The sequence below is a fragment of the Nicotiana sylvestris genome, chromosome 9 (genome assembly GCF_000393655.2).
Source record: "Nicotiana sylvestris chromosome 9, ASM39365v2, whole genome shotgun sequence".
Classification (NCBI taxonomy): domain Eukaryota; kingdom Viridiplantae; phylum Streptophyta; class Magnoliopsida; order Solanales; family Solanaceae; genus Nicotiana; species Nicotiana sylvestris.
In genome coordinates this window covers 164383204-164398255 of record NC_091065.1, presented here as the reverse complement: position 1 = coordinate 164398255, position 15052 = coordinate 164383204, and the positions used below count along the sequence as shown (strand labels likewise).

General features: G+C 34.5%; 1 protein-coding gene across 1 annotated transcript; it reads left to right on the top strand.

Annotated features, from left to right (window-relative positions):
* Window positions 1-9085: 9085 nt before the first annotated feature.
* On the top strand, window positions 9086-11217 carry LOC138878543 (uncharacterized). The gene is made up of 6 exons (XM_070158231.1): window positions 9086-9228; window positions 9289-9571; window positions 9664-9823; window positions 10209-10361; window positions 10477-10569; window positions 10781-11217. The coding sequence occupies exons 1-6, from the start codon at window positions 9086-9088 to the stop codon at window positions 11215-11217; spliced, it is 1269 nt and encodes a 422-aa protein (XP_070014332.1).
* Window positions 11218-15052: the final 3835 nt, after the last annotated feature.

Here is a 15052-nt window from a genome sequence, read left to right as displayed (position 1 = left end):
TTCAAATTGGACAAAACTCTTTCTTGAAAACTAGAAAGAGTATAAAGATGCAGATAATATGAGGAAGAAGAAGAAGAGAATATGATTATTGGGATTGAGAAATGTAGTAGTTTCCTCCTGTATACTAATGAATGGAATGTTCAGGCGCGAAGTTATGTGTAGTCAAGGATTGTCAACTGAACACCCCTTACCGAAAAACTGTATTGTATATAAGGTACGTAAAATATAACTTGCTCTTGATCAAAAAATATTATTTGAACACCTTTACATAGCCCACTCTTGAAAACTATAAAAAATATAAAGATGCAAATAATACGAGGAAGAAGGAGAGAATATGGTTTTTGGGATTGAGAAATGAAGTAGTTTCCACCTATATACTAATGAAAGGGAATGTTGGTAGAGACTAAAAAAAGGTCATAAAAGGATAAAAAGGTGGAACATATAATAGTAATATAGAAGACAGTTGTAAAAAGAAAAGAAAAAATGTGTGGGTATTTGGAAGTTGACAAGTTGGAGTATCAAAAGGGAGTTGGGTCCTGACTGTCATGAATCCGCGTAGGGTGAAGTGGGGTTACATTAACATGAGTGATATTGACAGAAGTCGAATAATATGTTTTTTAGTTGCTCAAAATGCTCTATATATGATTAAGATATTGCCATTTTTGTGTTCTGTTAAATGCGTGTGGAGCCCCCATCTTCTCGATTATCACTACCAAATTTCCTATATAGTGTACCGTCGAAACTAGAAAAATATTACACGCTCTCTCTATATATATCAAAGTTATAGACAAAAAAAATATATAAATTTTATACATTTTTTTGGCTACCAAATATAAATAGTTTAAGTCGCTGGCTATCATATTGGACATAAGTTACAATATAACAGGATAACTTCTTGGGAATCTTATAAAAATATCCCAAATTAATTTCAACTTACCAACCTCTAGCCGTCAATCATACACTTAACGAAACTAGCCAATCACATATAAAAATTAAAACCCAAATAAATAAGGTTCTTTCTCTCCAAAATCACACGCAAAAATCTCCTTCCATATTGATCAGCAACATTAGATGCAAGATGCAAAGAAAATTTCAATGGGTATGATTGAAATTTATTGAAAATATATAGATGAGTATCAATATACAAATTTTGAGGAGGATTGGAGGTTATTTGGACTGATTTGGTATCAAAATTCGTAGTTAAAATCAAGTTAAAAATTCTTCTGCGACACATGTATCACACACACATGTATACATGGATATACGTGTGATACACATTTGATACAAATATGATATACAAATGATACACAACATGATATACATATCATGTTTTTCATGTTTCATCTTCTACTTCGAATTTTCAACTCAAACCACCTCAAAACTCTGCCAAATCATCCCAAAACTTAGATTCAAACTCCTTAAGATGTACCCAATATATTCTAATAACACCCACTCAAAAGAAAGCAAAAAATTGACATTTTGTTTTTCTACAAATAGCTAATTGACTAATAGTAGTAATATTTTATAAATTGGCCAATTTTTGTAATAATCTACTTATAAATGGACATGGTAGTTTTCTGTCACGACCCAAACTGGAGGGCCATGACTGGCACCCGGACCATACCTGTCGAGCGCCAACGTACATTTTAACCAACGTATATTTTATCTAACATTTCTTATTATCTATAAGGGCCGACGAGATTAACATAAATGGTATACATGAATCATGAACAACCAATAATGATAGATAATGACATGAATATACATAACATGGCCGACAAGGCTATCATGAAGCTATATATAAGGTACGAGCTGACAAGCTTCCATGAGAGACTATACAACAAAAATCAGCCGATAAGGCAATCCAAGCTATATATGAGTCGACATCTGTCTATGAGCATCTAAAGGAACATAAGTGCTGCAACATTATCGGAACAGGACCCGACATACCCAAAAGTGCATACCAAGACCACGGCAAGTCCGAAGAAGGGATCTCACTAATAACCGCTAAATTGGGAAGCCTATTGTGGTGGGGGAGCTTCGTCTACCTGTCTATCAGGACCTACAATACGGCATGTATGGCCCACGAATAAAAAGAATGTCAGTACGAATAAAGTACTGAGTATGTAAGGCAGGAAAGTATAAATAAGAATAGTAATGTAAGTAGGGATAGAGAATATACAACCTGTAACATCTGAGTGCCTCTAAGGGCGTTTGACATGAAATGCTATATATATATATATATATATATATACTAATAATAATAATAATAATAATAATAATAATAATAATAATAATAATAATAAAACATACTCCTCTGTAGGCGTCATCAGTATCATATCGTACGCGATCGTAATAGGCTCGGTAAAAACATACCCAGCCATCATAAGGCCCAGTAGACACGGAGCTAGGTAAAACCCAAGTGATCAGTGGTTGCACAATAGGTGTCATACCAGGACGATTATAGCGCGGCTCAGTAGAGTAAAACAAGTACATATATATAATGCATGTTGGACTCACTGGAATCACATTCGGAACCTTTTGGAGTGACATGGGATCGGTAACCTCCGTACACGTTATTAGGACTAACTATTCATCATGGATCTTATAAGAATTAGGAAGTACCAATAACATTGATAACATAAGAATAAGAGAAGTAACATCAACATCAATTGTTCCATAAGAAGGGAAACAATGTAAGTACTGTTAGCTTCTAAGAGTGGAGTATCTTTGGGAGCTCATTCATTAAATTATGTACAATCGGAGTCGTGCGAAAGAAAGAAAGGGATAACCTCACATACCTTGTATATACTGCCCAACCTCAAGCTATGTAAATGTCACGAATCCTTAGTCTACAACAAGGGAAATGACACTATCGTTATCGTTTAAGCATTGTAACTATTATATATCGACCGCAACCTATTTTACGATGAAACAGACAATATTTCCCCTATTTATATGACTTTTCACAAGTTAAAACAATCACCAAACAGTCCAAAAAATCAATAATAATCATATTAAGCCTCCCAAAACAGTCCACCAACCAACAACATTACTAACAAACCTTTCGATACACAACTCACAAGTTCTAGCTTCAACGACTTAGCCACAATTTGGATAATTTTAAATACATGTATAGTAAGAGGTTTCTTACCTTTAAAAAGATAGAACAACTCCAATTTGACTTTAATTCACCATGAAATATCCTTCCAATCCTGCCACAAGAACAAGAAAGCGAAACTAGCAATCAATTCGGGGTTTTCGGCACTAAAATCACTTTGGAAGACTTAAAATCACCTAGGGTTGATATTAAAAACTTAAGAGAGAATTTTATAGAACTTAAACCACTTAAAACAGTCTTCCACACGAGCTGGAACCATACAAAATTCAGCAACAACAAGAAGAACAAGAAACTTACTTGCGCCACGGGATTCCCGATACTTGATTTGTGTTATTTGCATGTTAGATTATGGGAGAACCTTGAGAGAGAGTTTTTAAGTGTCTAGGGTTTGAAGAGAGTGAAAAAATAAGTTAAAATGGGGTTAAGGTGTCTCATATATATCAATATATCTCAATCGCCTATGTGAGTCCCATAGAGAGCTGCTTGGCGCAGTCTCGTGAAAACGTGTGTATCTCTCTATTCCGACGTTGTATCGATGGATGGTTTAATTATTGGAAACTAGACTCATAGATCTTCAATTTTGTGGGTAGATCGCCCCGTAATTCCAAGTAAATTGGGAGAAAAGCTTAGTAACATTTGACCTAAAGTTTAAGTAAAATTATGAACGTAAGTTGCGACAACTTTTGTCGACTTTTGTTTCATAACTCGTTTGACTTCAAGACTTATGTTACGGTTATTATATGATTCAAATACCTTAAAACACGACCTTTTGAGAATATTAAGTATCTCTAGTTTTATCCAAAAATACGGGTTATAACATCCTTGATTCGTTAAACTTCTAATACTTGTTAACTTATACACCCTTATATCATTTAAGACAAATATGGTTAATTTTTTATCATCTCAAAGATAATCTCTTTTTGAATTTATATCGACTAACTTACGGCGACGCGAATATGGGCTGTAAGATTTTCCTAACTTTTTCACATATTAGTATAGTTCTTATTATTGTTCGCAATGAATTCTCACCGTATGTTTCAAGTTGTCAAATCATAATTACTATTCTTATGTTTCAGTTTTTGATTTTTATATACTGATATTCTAAAGATTCTTTTGCAGTATAAACAATGGTATGATATAGGAGTATTATCAGCTACTACTAGTTAAAGAGATATAATATACATACACAAACAAGAAAACACAGATGTATATCAGCACTTAGAATCTTTACAGCTCCAAACTTAAACTTATATATTAGTTGAGTTGTGATAATACCAGTAAATTTGAGATTTAAACTTAATGAGTTTAACCTTCTTAGCATTAAACTCATTATACATAAAAAGTTATGGCTTCATAATTTATTATTTATTGAAATTTTAGCAGAGTTTCACATATGAATCTCTGCCATGCATAAAAATTATTGAGTGTGGTTGAACCCCGTAACCAATACATTATGTTCGCAACAATGCTTATGAAAAATCTTGCATACAACACTGGTTATATAAGTATGGTTAGTTGGTTAGTGGTTATATAATCAAGGGAAATTACCAGCTATGTCCATTTATAGGTAGCTCATTTCAAAAATTGGCCAATTGATAAAATATTACTAATATTAGCCAAATTTGCCAATTAGCTATTAGTAGCAAAAAAATATCAAATTTTTGCTTTGTTTTGAGTGAGTGCTATTAGAATAAATTGGGCACAACTTAAGGAGCTTGAATCTCAGTTTTGGGATAATTTGGTGAAGTTTTGAGATGGTTTGAATTGAAAATTTGGTAAAAACTGAACATGAAAAAAATGATATGTGTATCACACTATGTATCATTTATGTATCACATATGTATTATATTTGTATCTATTGTGTATCACATGTATATCCATGTATACCTGTGTGTGAGATACATGCGTGATACATGTTTGATATATGTGTCGCAGAAGACTTTTTTGAACTCGATTTAATTACGAATTTTGATACAAAACCAGTCCAAATCACCTCCAATCTTCCTCAAATTTTGTATATTGACTTATCTATATATTTTCAATGAATTTCAACTATACCCATTGAAAAAGTTCCTTTTTTGTTTAGATTTTTGGAATATTGTATAGATTTTTGTATTTCATCACCTTCTTTGTTACCCATCCATAAAATTTCCTTTCCGTCTTGTATGTAGTGTTGCTAATATTAGCCAAATTAGCCAATTAGCTATTTGTAGCAATAAAATATCAAATTTTTGCTTTGTTTTGAGTGAGTGTTATTAGAATAAATTGGGCACAACTTAAGGAGCTTGAATCTCAGTTTTGGGATGATTTGGTGAAGTTTTGAGGTGGTTTGAATTGAAAATTTGGTAAAAACTGAACATGAAAAAAATGATATGTGTATCACACTATGTATCATTTATGTATCACATATGTATTATATTTGTATCTATTGTGTATCACATGTATATCCATGTATACCTGTGTGTGAGATACATGCGTGATACATGTTTGATATATGTGTCGCAGAAGACTTTTTTGAACTCGATTTAATTACGAATTTTGATACAAAACCTGTCCAAATCACCTCCAATCTTCCTCAAATTTTGTATATTGACTTATCTATATATTTTCAATGAATTTCAACTATACCCATTGAAAAAGTTCCTTTTTTATTTAGATTTTTGAAATATTGTATATATTTTTTGTATTTCATCACCTTATTTGCTACCTCATCCATAAAATTTCCTTTCCGTCTTGTATCTAGTGTTGCTAATCACGCTTAAAAATATGGAATGCGATTTTTGCATGTGATTCTTTGAGAGAAAGAACCTTATTATTTGGTTTTTTAATTTTTGTTGGCTAGCTTTGGTAAGTCTATGATTAATAGCTAGAAGTTGGTAAGTTGAGATTTATTTGGGATATTTATGTAAGTTTCCCTATAATCAAACCCTCCCAGATTACCATTTATCTTCGATCCAAAGTGCAGCGTATTCACCGGACCACGGATGCAAACTCAAACTTCATTCTCTAGTTGTGTTAATTTTTACCTATCAACTAGCTGTTCGTGATCCAACTTAATAATGAAATGGCCTAAATTAGACAAGTTACACATTTATGTCAAATTTGATTTGGTTTCAAATTTTCAATTGCACTGTTAATATCTTGCACAAAATAAAAAGGAATTATTAAGGTATATATCAATTAGGATAGTTGAATCATATCTTTGTATACAATTAAGGGTTGTTTAGTAACCAGGTAGGATAGACAAGAATATTTTATGGAATTAGCTATCCCACCATTTATATGGGATAACTAATTCTACCATTTTGATATACAATATCCCGCTGCTAACTACTACGCATAACCAAGCATGGGATAAATACAATCCCATATTCTATACCAGGATTAGTATCCAAATATATTAATAGTATACCACGAAGATATACAATGTATACACCTGCTGGTTATCTTGCAAATATATTTCCTTGAATAGGTATGATTTTTTTTTTAAATGTGTATTTCGGGTAATTATTCTTGGGCCAAATGCGCATTCTCGTTTTATGCTAACTAAGTAGTAGCTCATATATATCAGCTTCCTCTGAATTCTATTATGGATAAACCTTCTCTTCCAACACCACACTAAGAATTTCAGCCCTTAATCTGAACTTGGCATCTTGAACTTGAACTACAAATAGTGAAATTTTGGCTATAAAGGATATATTTGCCTAGGAAATTTGAAGTGGTATACTGTATGTCAAAGTAACCAACATATGTTAATTTTCAATATTCCAACTAGATATAATGAACCAAGATTAACATATGCTCCCAAATGTTGCCACCTGCTTCCACTTGCAACTCCTATCGTATATAAAGAAGAAATAATATATACTCCATATCTTATGTCTTAATTTGGGAAAGCGATCATCAAATTGTACTGCTTAGAACATCAACATAATTATCAAATTCCGATCCCTATTTTAACATTTAAATCATTGGTGAAAACTTAATTTAGTTTAACGTGTATGACTTAATAGATACTGACACGGACCTAATTGTACAATAGAGAAGAAATAGAAGAGGGTAAACTATAACACAGTGGAATATAAGACAACAATGAATAATTTGGTAGGTTTCCACTGGACAAAATAAGGCACAAACCACATTCATTCATTTTCCTTAAAAGAAAAAAAAATTAGGGGCAAACTTCCCACGAGTCTTTTTGCAAGATGAAGAGTATTTCACATTCAAACCAAGCAGTAACACATTGAACCAATAAGACAAACCAATTGCACCTGAAGCTCCACAACTTCCCAAGTTCAGCTTGAATATTAATAACCAGAAAATAGGCACATGAAAACATAGAGTTGCAACAGAGCTCATGAGTACCATAGGAAGGATATTCAAGCTTTGCGTCTGCAAATACCGTATTATGCTTGCAAAATGGCGAAAGGAAATACTGCAGCGATGAGCCAAATTGAGTATTTGGAAGCTTCTATGGAAATAAGAGGATCTTGTCCCATGAATATAAGAATTTTGTCAACAAATAACCATAGTACAGATATTGGTATGCAAACCATAAGGAGAGATATAATAGCCCCAGTGGTGTAGATTCCTAATTTATTGTATTGTTGATCAGCACCATAAGCTTGCCCGCAGAGAGTCTCTAAACCACTAGCCATTTCTAACTGCATTGCAGAACTCATAACTTAATAACAATATTTTCTAACATGGAAAATACAGTAATGGAGTATGAAACATTGAACAAGTTAGCTACGTCAGATAATTATGTCTACAAGTTTAACATGAGTTCAGGCTTAGTACTTTGGTTAGACACTTTCTTCCACCCTGCCGAGGGTCTATCGAAAACAACCTCTTTACTCCCTCAGGGAAGGGATTGTTAAGTTTAGAATTTTAATAATGATTAATAACCCTAAAGAAGCTTTGACTAATAATATATTCTTGTATACAGATTCCCATTCTGGTAAATAACAGCCTTGCTAATAGGGATGATGATCTGCTCAACGTCTTGATAACCTGAATTGGAAAGAACATCAATCAAGCCTAAGAAGAAGGGAATCAATCAGGATTGACCAAGATTCTGTCAATCACGGTTGCAATCAAGATTGGAATGAAGATTCTGTAGAAGGTCAAGAAGGAAGCAATCCGCCAAAGTTGGAATGAAGAAAGCAATCAACCAAGACTGTCTAAAATCAAGGAGGCAATTCGTAAGGAATAAGGATGAATCTAGCTAACATTCTAAGTTGGATTCACGAGGCAACCCTTGGGTCATTCTCTTAGACATATATGTCTCACAAGGAAAAGACTCCTAGAATTGCTGCAATACTATCCCAAAAGACAAATAAGCAGAAGACTCAAAAAGGCTATAAAGGAAGAAACAAAAGAACTGAGAAGGCACACAACTACGCAAACTATTTTTAAGCCTTTCTAGTTCTTAGTACAAACGCTGTATCCTTGAGTCTACAAGTGTCACAGAAAATAGGAAGAGTTAGAACATAAAAAAGAGTTGTGTCAATGTTACAAAAGGATTATTGTTACTGAATGTCGTTGATGGTAAACGAACTAAAACCATCACATTTGTAATCTTTTATCAAAGATCTAAAAGAATCTATGTGACCTAAGGGAACTGGACGTAGGTACCACATCAGTACTGAACCAATATAAAAACTGCTGCGCCTCTTTTACTTTTCTATCAATTTATCTTATTTCCATTGAAGTTGTTTATTGTTCAGAACTAGTCGACTAAACTCAGACTTAGTCGACCAAGATTTTAAATTGACTACAATTCACCCCCAATCTTGTACTTTCAATTGGTATCAGAGTCAGGCTCACAAACTTTGCTTAACAGCTAGTGAGGAAAGGATCATGGGATCGAACACAGTCATTGGTGCATTGTTTCAAGAAGGAACCTCTTAAGTACGACCACCATATTTCAACGGACAACACTTTTCTCACTGAAAAGTGCGTATGGAAACTTACACCATGTCATATGACATCAATGTCTGGCGGGTGATCAAAAAGGGAAATCTTCCAGTTCCCCCAAGGAAAGATGAGAATTGTCAAGTCATAGTATCAACTGATCTACTTGATTTGGATGATTATACTGATGAGTAAGCGACTGTTATAACTGTGAATGCTAAAGCAAAAAATATGTTGTACAATGCTATCAGTGGTAAAAAATATGAAAAGATCTCAAGCTGTGAAACTGCTAAGGAAACGTGGGATAAATTGGAGGTCACATATGAAGGAACCAACAAGGTAAAAGAAATAAGGATAAATCTTTTGGTTCGTGAGTATGAGCTATTTCAAATGAAGGTTGGAGAATCTGCAGTGGGAATGTTCTCCAGGTTCAGCAAAATTCTTAGAGATCTAAAATCCTTTGGTAAAACAATAAAGAGTGGAGAACAACTCAGAAAAATTCTCAGATGTCTACCCACAGTTTGGCAGCCCAAGGTCATTGCTCTCAAATGTCAGGATCTTGACAAAATATCATATGATCAACTTAGAGGTGATCTAGTAGCCTCTGAGAAAACTCTTTTGGAAAGGCAAATTCAACAAAAAAGAAAAAAATAGTTGCCTTCAAAGCAACTGTGGCTGAACCAGAAGATGAAGAAGCAGAGGAAGGAGGAGAACAGGATGAAAACATAGTCATGCTCTCCCAAGTTGTAACAAGCATGATGATGAAAAATAAAAATAGCACAAGAGGTAAACCAAACTTTAGAAAGGGGGGACAAACAATGAAAATGATTGAAGATGTTATGAATGTAGAAAACATGGACACATTCAAGCTTATTGTCTCGAACTGAAGAAGAAGCTCAGCAAGAACCTCCAAAAGAAGAAGTCCTTTGGAGCCTGGAGTGATGAAGAAGAATCTGACCATAAAGAATTACAAACATGTGTTTCATGGCCATAAAAGATGATAACAATGAGGAATCAGGAGAGCCTGGATTCATGACAAACGAAGGAGTAGACGAGGAAGAAGACTGAGGTGAACTTGGCCTTACGACAGACGAGGGAACCAGTGAGGTATGTCTTCCTACTTGTCCCAACTGTTATGAACTTCATGAATTTGTTGATGTTGCTCTCGCAGATATTGAAAGAGTTCTAAATGAACTTAGAAATATCCAAAGAGAAAAGAAATATTGGGCCTTGAAGCTGGAAGTTTATGACATTGAGCATGACATGCTTCAAGAAGAAGTTAATGAACTCCAACTTCAACTGAATAGATTACAAAAATTCACAAGTCATAGTTCTGTCAAATCAAATCAAACTGCCTCTCATAATTCTTTGATTAGAACTAGAAACTCTCATGCATGCTCTTATTGTGGTAAAAATGGTCACAACAATAACCAATGCAGGGACAAAATCAAAGCAGAAAGAGGCTCTGAAAATCCCAGAAATCCACCGTGTTTTTATTGTGGAAAACATGGTCACACCTCTAATCGTTGCAGGTTCAAGGACAACAGGAGATGGGTATAGCGACCTAAATCCTCTAGTCAAACTCGGAAATCTAACCATTTAGGATCCAAACGGGCTTGGGTACCTAAAAACAAGTAACTTTATTTTGCAGGAATATAGCAAGAATAATAGAAAAGAAAAATGGTATCTTGATAGTGCGTGTTCCAGACATATGACTGGTGACAAAACAATTATTCAAAATAGTCACCAAACTAGATGGAGGAACAATTACCTTTGGAGATAAATCAAAAGGAAACATTATTAGAGTTGGAAAAGCTTTCCTAAGCTCAACATGTGATGTGGATGAAGTTGACCTAGTCGATGAACTCAGTTACAATCTTCTCAGTATCAGTCAACTATGTGACAATGACTATGAGGTTCGTTTTAAGAAGCATGTCTGGTTTATAAAAGATGAATCAGGTAAAGTTATCCTTTCAGGAAATAGAGACAGGAATGTCTATACTATCAGTAATATAGATAGCCTTAGTGATCAAATATGTCTTACTTCTATGGTTGACGATCCTTGGATGTGGCATAGAAAACTTGGACATGCTAGCATGCATACTATTCAAAAACTTTCTAAACATGATCTTGTCATTGGTCTTCCAAAACTATATTTTTTCAAAAGATTATATTTGTGATGCATGTCAACTAGGAAAACAAACTCGTTCATCTTTCAAAATCAAAAATATTATTTCTACTACTAAACCTCTTCAACTATTGCATATGGATTTGTTTGGTCCAACTAGAACTGCTAGTATTAGTGGTAGAAAATATGCTTTTGCTAATTGGGTACTCTGTACTCACAATTCCTATGAAGCAAAGGTTATTTCATGGCAGCTGGTGATCCCTCAGGCCTCAACTACTAGGTAACAATCTTTTCTTATTTCATGGCTACAAATTCATGTGTTATAAGTATATATATCACGTTATAAGCTACTCATAGTTCATTTTCACCGTATACTTTCTAGATCAATACAAACAACAACAACGACCTAGTATAATCCCACAAGTGGGGTCTGGAAAAATTAGAAGACTTTGAAAAATGCTTTCCAGAAAATTAATCATTTTCACCAAAAGGAGAAATATGACTTCCCTCACTTTTGGACGGACGCCATTTGCCTTCCAATTATTTAGTTCTTAACTTAGTACAACTACTTTAATCATTATTATCAATCCTTGGTACAACGAATTTTATCACGACATCATTTTGTTTGCTGATATTATGATCAATCTATAATAAATATCACCATTTCTATTACTGGACTCCACCAATAAAGACTACAACCACCAACTACCCACCACCTATTACCACTATCCTCAGCCACAACAACTACTGCTGTCTAGCAGGAATGTCAGTTGTTACTACCACTATGTCACGCCCCGGTTCGCCCTTCATGAACCATCGTGACGACACCTAGTCTCTACGACTAGGTAAGCCTAACAATGCGGAATATAACCATAATTGCGGAAGAAAATAATTAAAACTGAACTAGTAAAATAAAACAGCATTTAAGGTGCCGCTCGGCACATACAATAACAACTCTTGAAGCTAACAAAATTCCCAAAACCCGGAATCTCACAAATCACAAGCTAAGGGATACATAAGAGGCTCTAACTCAAAAATGTCTAAACAAAGGAAAAATACTAAAAGGGCTATACTTATTATAGAAAGCTGGAAAGGGACTCCTCGGTCTGTGAACATAGCAGATATACCTCGAAGTCTCTACCGAAACGCCTCCTTCCAAGGCTGCCAGAACTGAGTGGGAGTACCTGTATCTGCACAACAAAAATGTGCAGAAGAGTAGCATGAGCACACCACAGCGGTGCCCAGTAAGTATCAAGACTAACCTCGGTGGAGTAGTGACGAGGAACAGTCAAGACACCTATCGGTCAAATAAACAGTATAATTATAGGAACAACGGAATATATATATATATATATATATATATATATATATATATATATATTTATGTAAAGACTACACGAAATGACCAATAATGCTACAATCACAATGAGGGAAAAGAACAACGAGTAACAACAAAAATATAAGAATTGATGGTACATAACGACAACAAAAACACAATCCAAATCCTAAGGTCACAACTCAGTAAGAGGAAAACAAAACAATAACTCAGAGTCTACGATGATGTTCACGTAAGGTCTTATCCAACTATTTTCACTAACTTACCGAATCTCGGACAAAACACAACTCACGAATCCCAGCATTTGAAATCTAACACTTGGCATCATGTGCTCTAGGGTGTTCATGGTTCGGTTTGGATCGGGTTTTCCCTAATATGAAACCAAACCAAGTAAGTCGGTTCTTCAAATATTAGAACCAAACCAAACCAATTAAGTCGGTTTTTTCTCGATTCAGTTTATGTCGGTTTTTGTCGGCTTTTCGGTTTTTATTGGTTTTTCCTTAAATATAAGACATACACTACTAAACACACATTCTGACGACTACATTTTCAATGTAACGCTATCAAATCAATTGCCATTTGAGAAATTTATCATTTACCAAGATATATTGATGATAATTGAATCAAATAGTGATGAATAATTTAAGGACTCAATTAAAAATAGATTATTTTTAACATAAAATAAATTTTTACTCTTAACAAAAGAAAACTACCAATGAAACTAGAATGTAAAGGCAAAGAATTGTTCTAAATGTACAAACGATTAACATTTACAATAAATTTTTAGAAGCTTTGTAAAAAAATATACATATATATAAGTTTAATAATAAATTTGAAATAACTACTTTTATAGTCGGTTTGGTTCGGTTTTTTTTTGGTTATTTTTTTAGTAAAACCATAACCAAACCAAATTTGATCGGTTTTTAAAATTCAAAACCAAAACCAAACCAAACTAAAAAGTATCAGTTTTTTTGGTCGGTTTGGTTTGGTTTTCGGTTTGGTTTGGTTTTTCGGGTTTTTATGAACACCCCTACTGTGCCCCATCAGTCTCACAGTCATGCTGACAACTAACTGGCTAACTAGGGCCACTCTCACATATATAATGATTAAACGATGACGTACCTCTACCCTTAACAAAAGCAGGAGGACTTCACTTCTAACAGGAGTGTTCAACTACGTGTATGCTTGTGCAAGTGCTTTAACAAGATTTCTACCAACTAGTAAACATGAGAAGAAGAACGGGCAACACGTACGATGTTTCCTCACAAATTCCATGCGATAAAGCTCATACAGGTAAGCAACCCACAATCACAATAGTGACAAAAATAGGAAGTGCCTCTACAGGTCGTCACAATTCTTTACAATCAATCCCTGACATAGCCCGCCTTATTTCGCCACGTGTGCATATAATAATATAATAAGTGCCGCCTTATTTTGCCACATGTGCATCATAATATTCCCACCTTATTTCGCCACATGCGCAACCCACATATAAGTATATAAACATATCCCCCCTTATTACGCCGCATGTGAAATACATCAATAGCAACAATAGCACGACAAAGACCTCGTGCAACCCCTAAACAACAACCGCACGGCAGAAACCTCATGCACCACCATCGCAAGTACAACAGAACAAATGACAATATTTATAAGAACACGGCAAGGGAATCAACTCAAGAACTTCCGTTCACCAGGGGATGGTAAAACTAACTCATAAGGAATAACCACAACAGAGAATACTGAGCGTAATAAGAACAACTCAACAAGGGAGAAAATAATGTGAAGCAACGATTCCATAATACGTAGGTCAACAACAAGGAAGTTAGCATGGATCAAATAATTTCAAATAAGGAAAGTCAGTTAAACATAGGATATCTAACTTCTTTCAGAGTTGGGCAAGTTACGAAGAATATACAAGGATTTCAAATAAGGATGAGCAGCGGGAAGCTAATCGTAACCTCAATTAAGACCAATTAATTAAATGAGGGATAATGATGATTTCCAAGTAAAGGCAAGCAGTTATGAAAGATAACGTGACTATAGAAGGGTACAGATCTTCAACTAAACAAGTAAGAGTCAATTAGGCAATACGATAAACCAAAAAGCAATTAATTCCAAGTAAGACATGTAGAGGTGAAACTAGTAATATGGAACTCAATTATATCAAGAACAACTTCCTACTTAGTGATTACAAGAATCTACGAACCTAAAAGGGCAAAGTTTCCACAAATAAGTCCGAGCACTCGTCACGTCACGTACATGGATCACAATCAACAAAGAAGACTCAAATCCTAAGGGGAAGTCCCTCACACAAGGTTATGTAAGATACTTACCTCGAACCGGCTCAAAATCAACTAGAAAGCACGTTCTTGCCACGAGTACTCGACTCCAAATGGCCCAAATCTATTCAATTCAATTACATATCATAAATAACATCTTAAGCAACTGATTCTATGATTTAATTCAAAGCTAAGACGTGAAATTAGGTAAAATGACCAAAATAACCCTCAGGCCAATGTCTCGAAATCGGGTGAAATTAACATTTTCA

Bases quoted from the DNA above. Each gene is read 5' to 3' on its own strand.
- LOC138878543 (XM_070158231.1), top strand. From the start codon at position 9,086: ATGGAAACTTACACCATGTCATATGACATCAATGTCTGGCGGGTGATC. The intron at 9,229-9,288 runs GTAAGCGACTGT...CAATGCTATCAG, and splicing joins TTGGATGATTATACTGATGA to TGGTAAAAAATATGAAAAGA. The intron at 10,570-10,780 runs GTTCAAGGACAA...TATTCAAAATAG, and splicing joins CACACCTCTAATCGTTGCAG to TCACCAAACTAGATGGAGGA.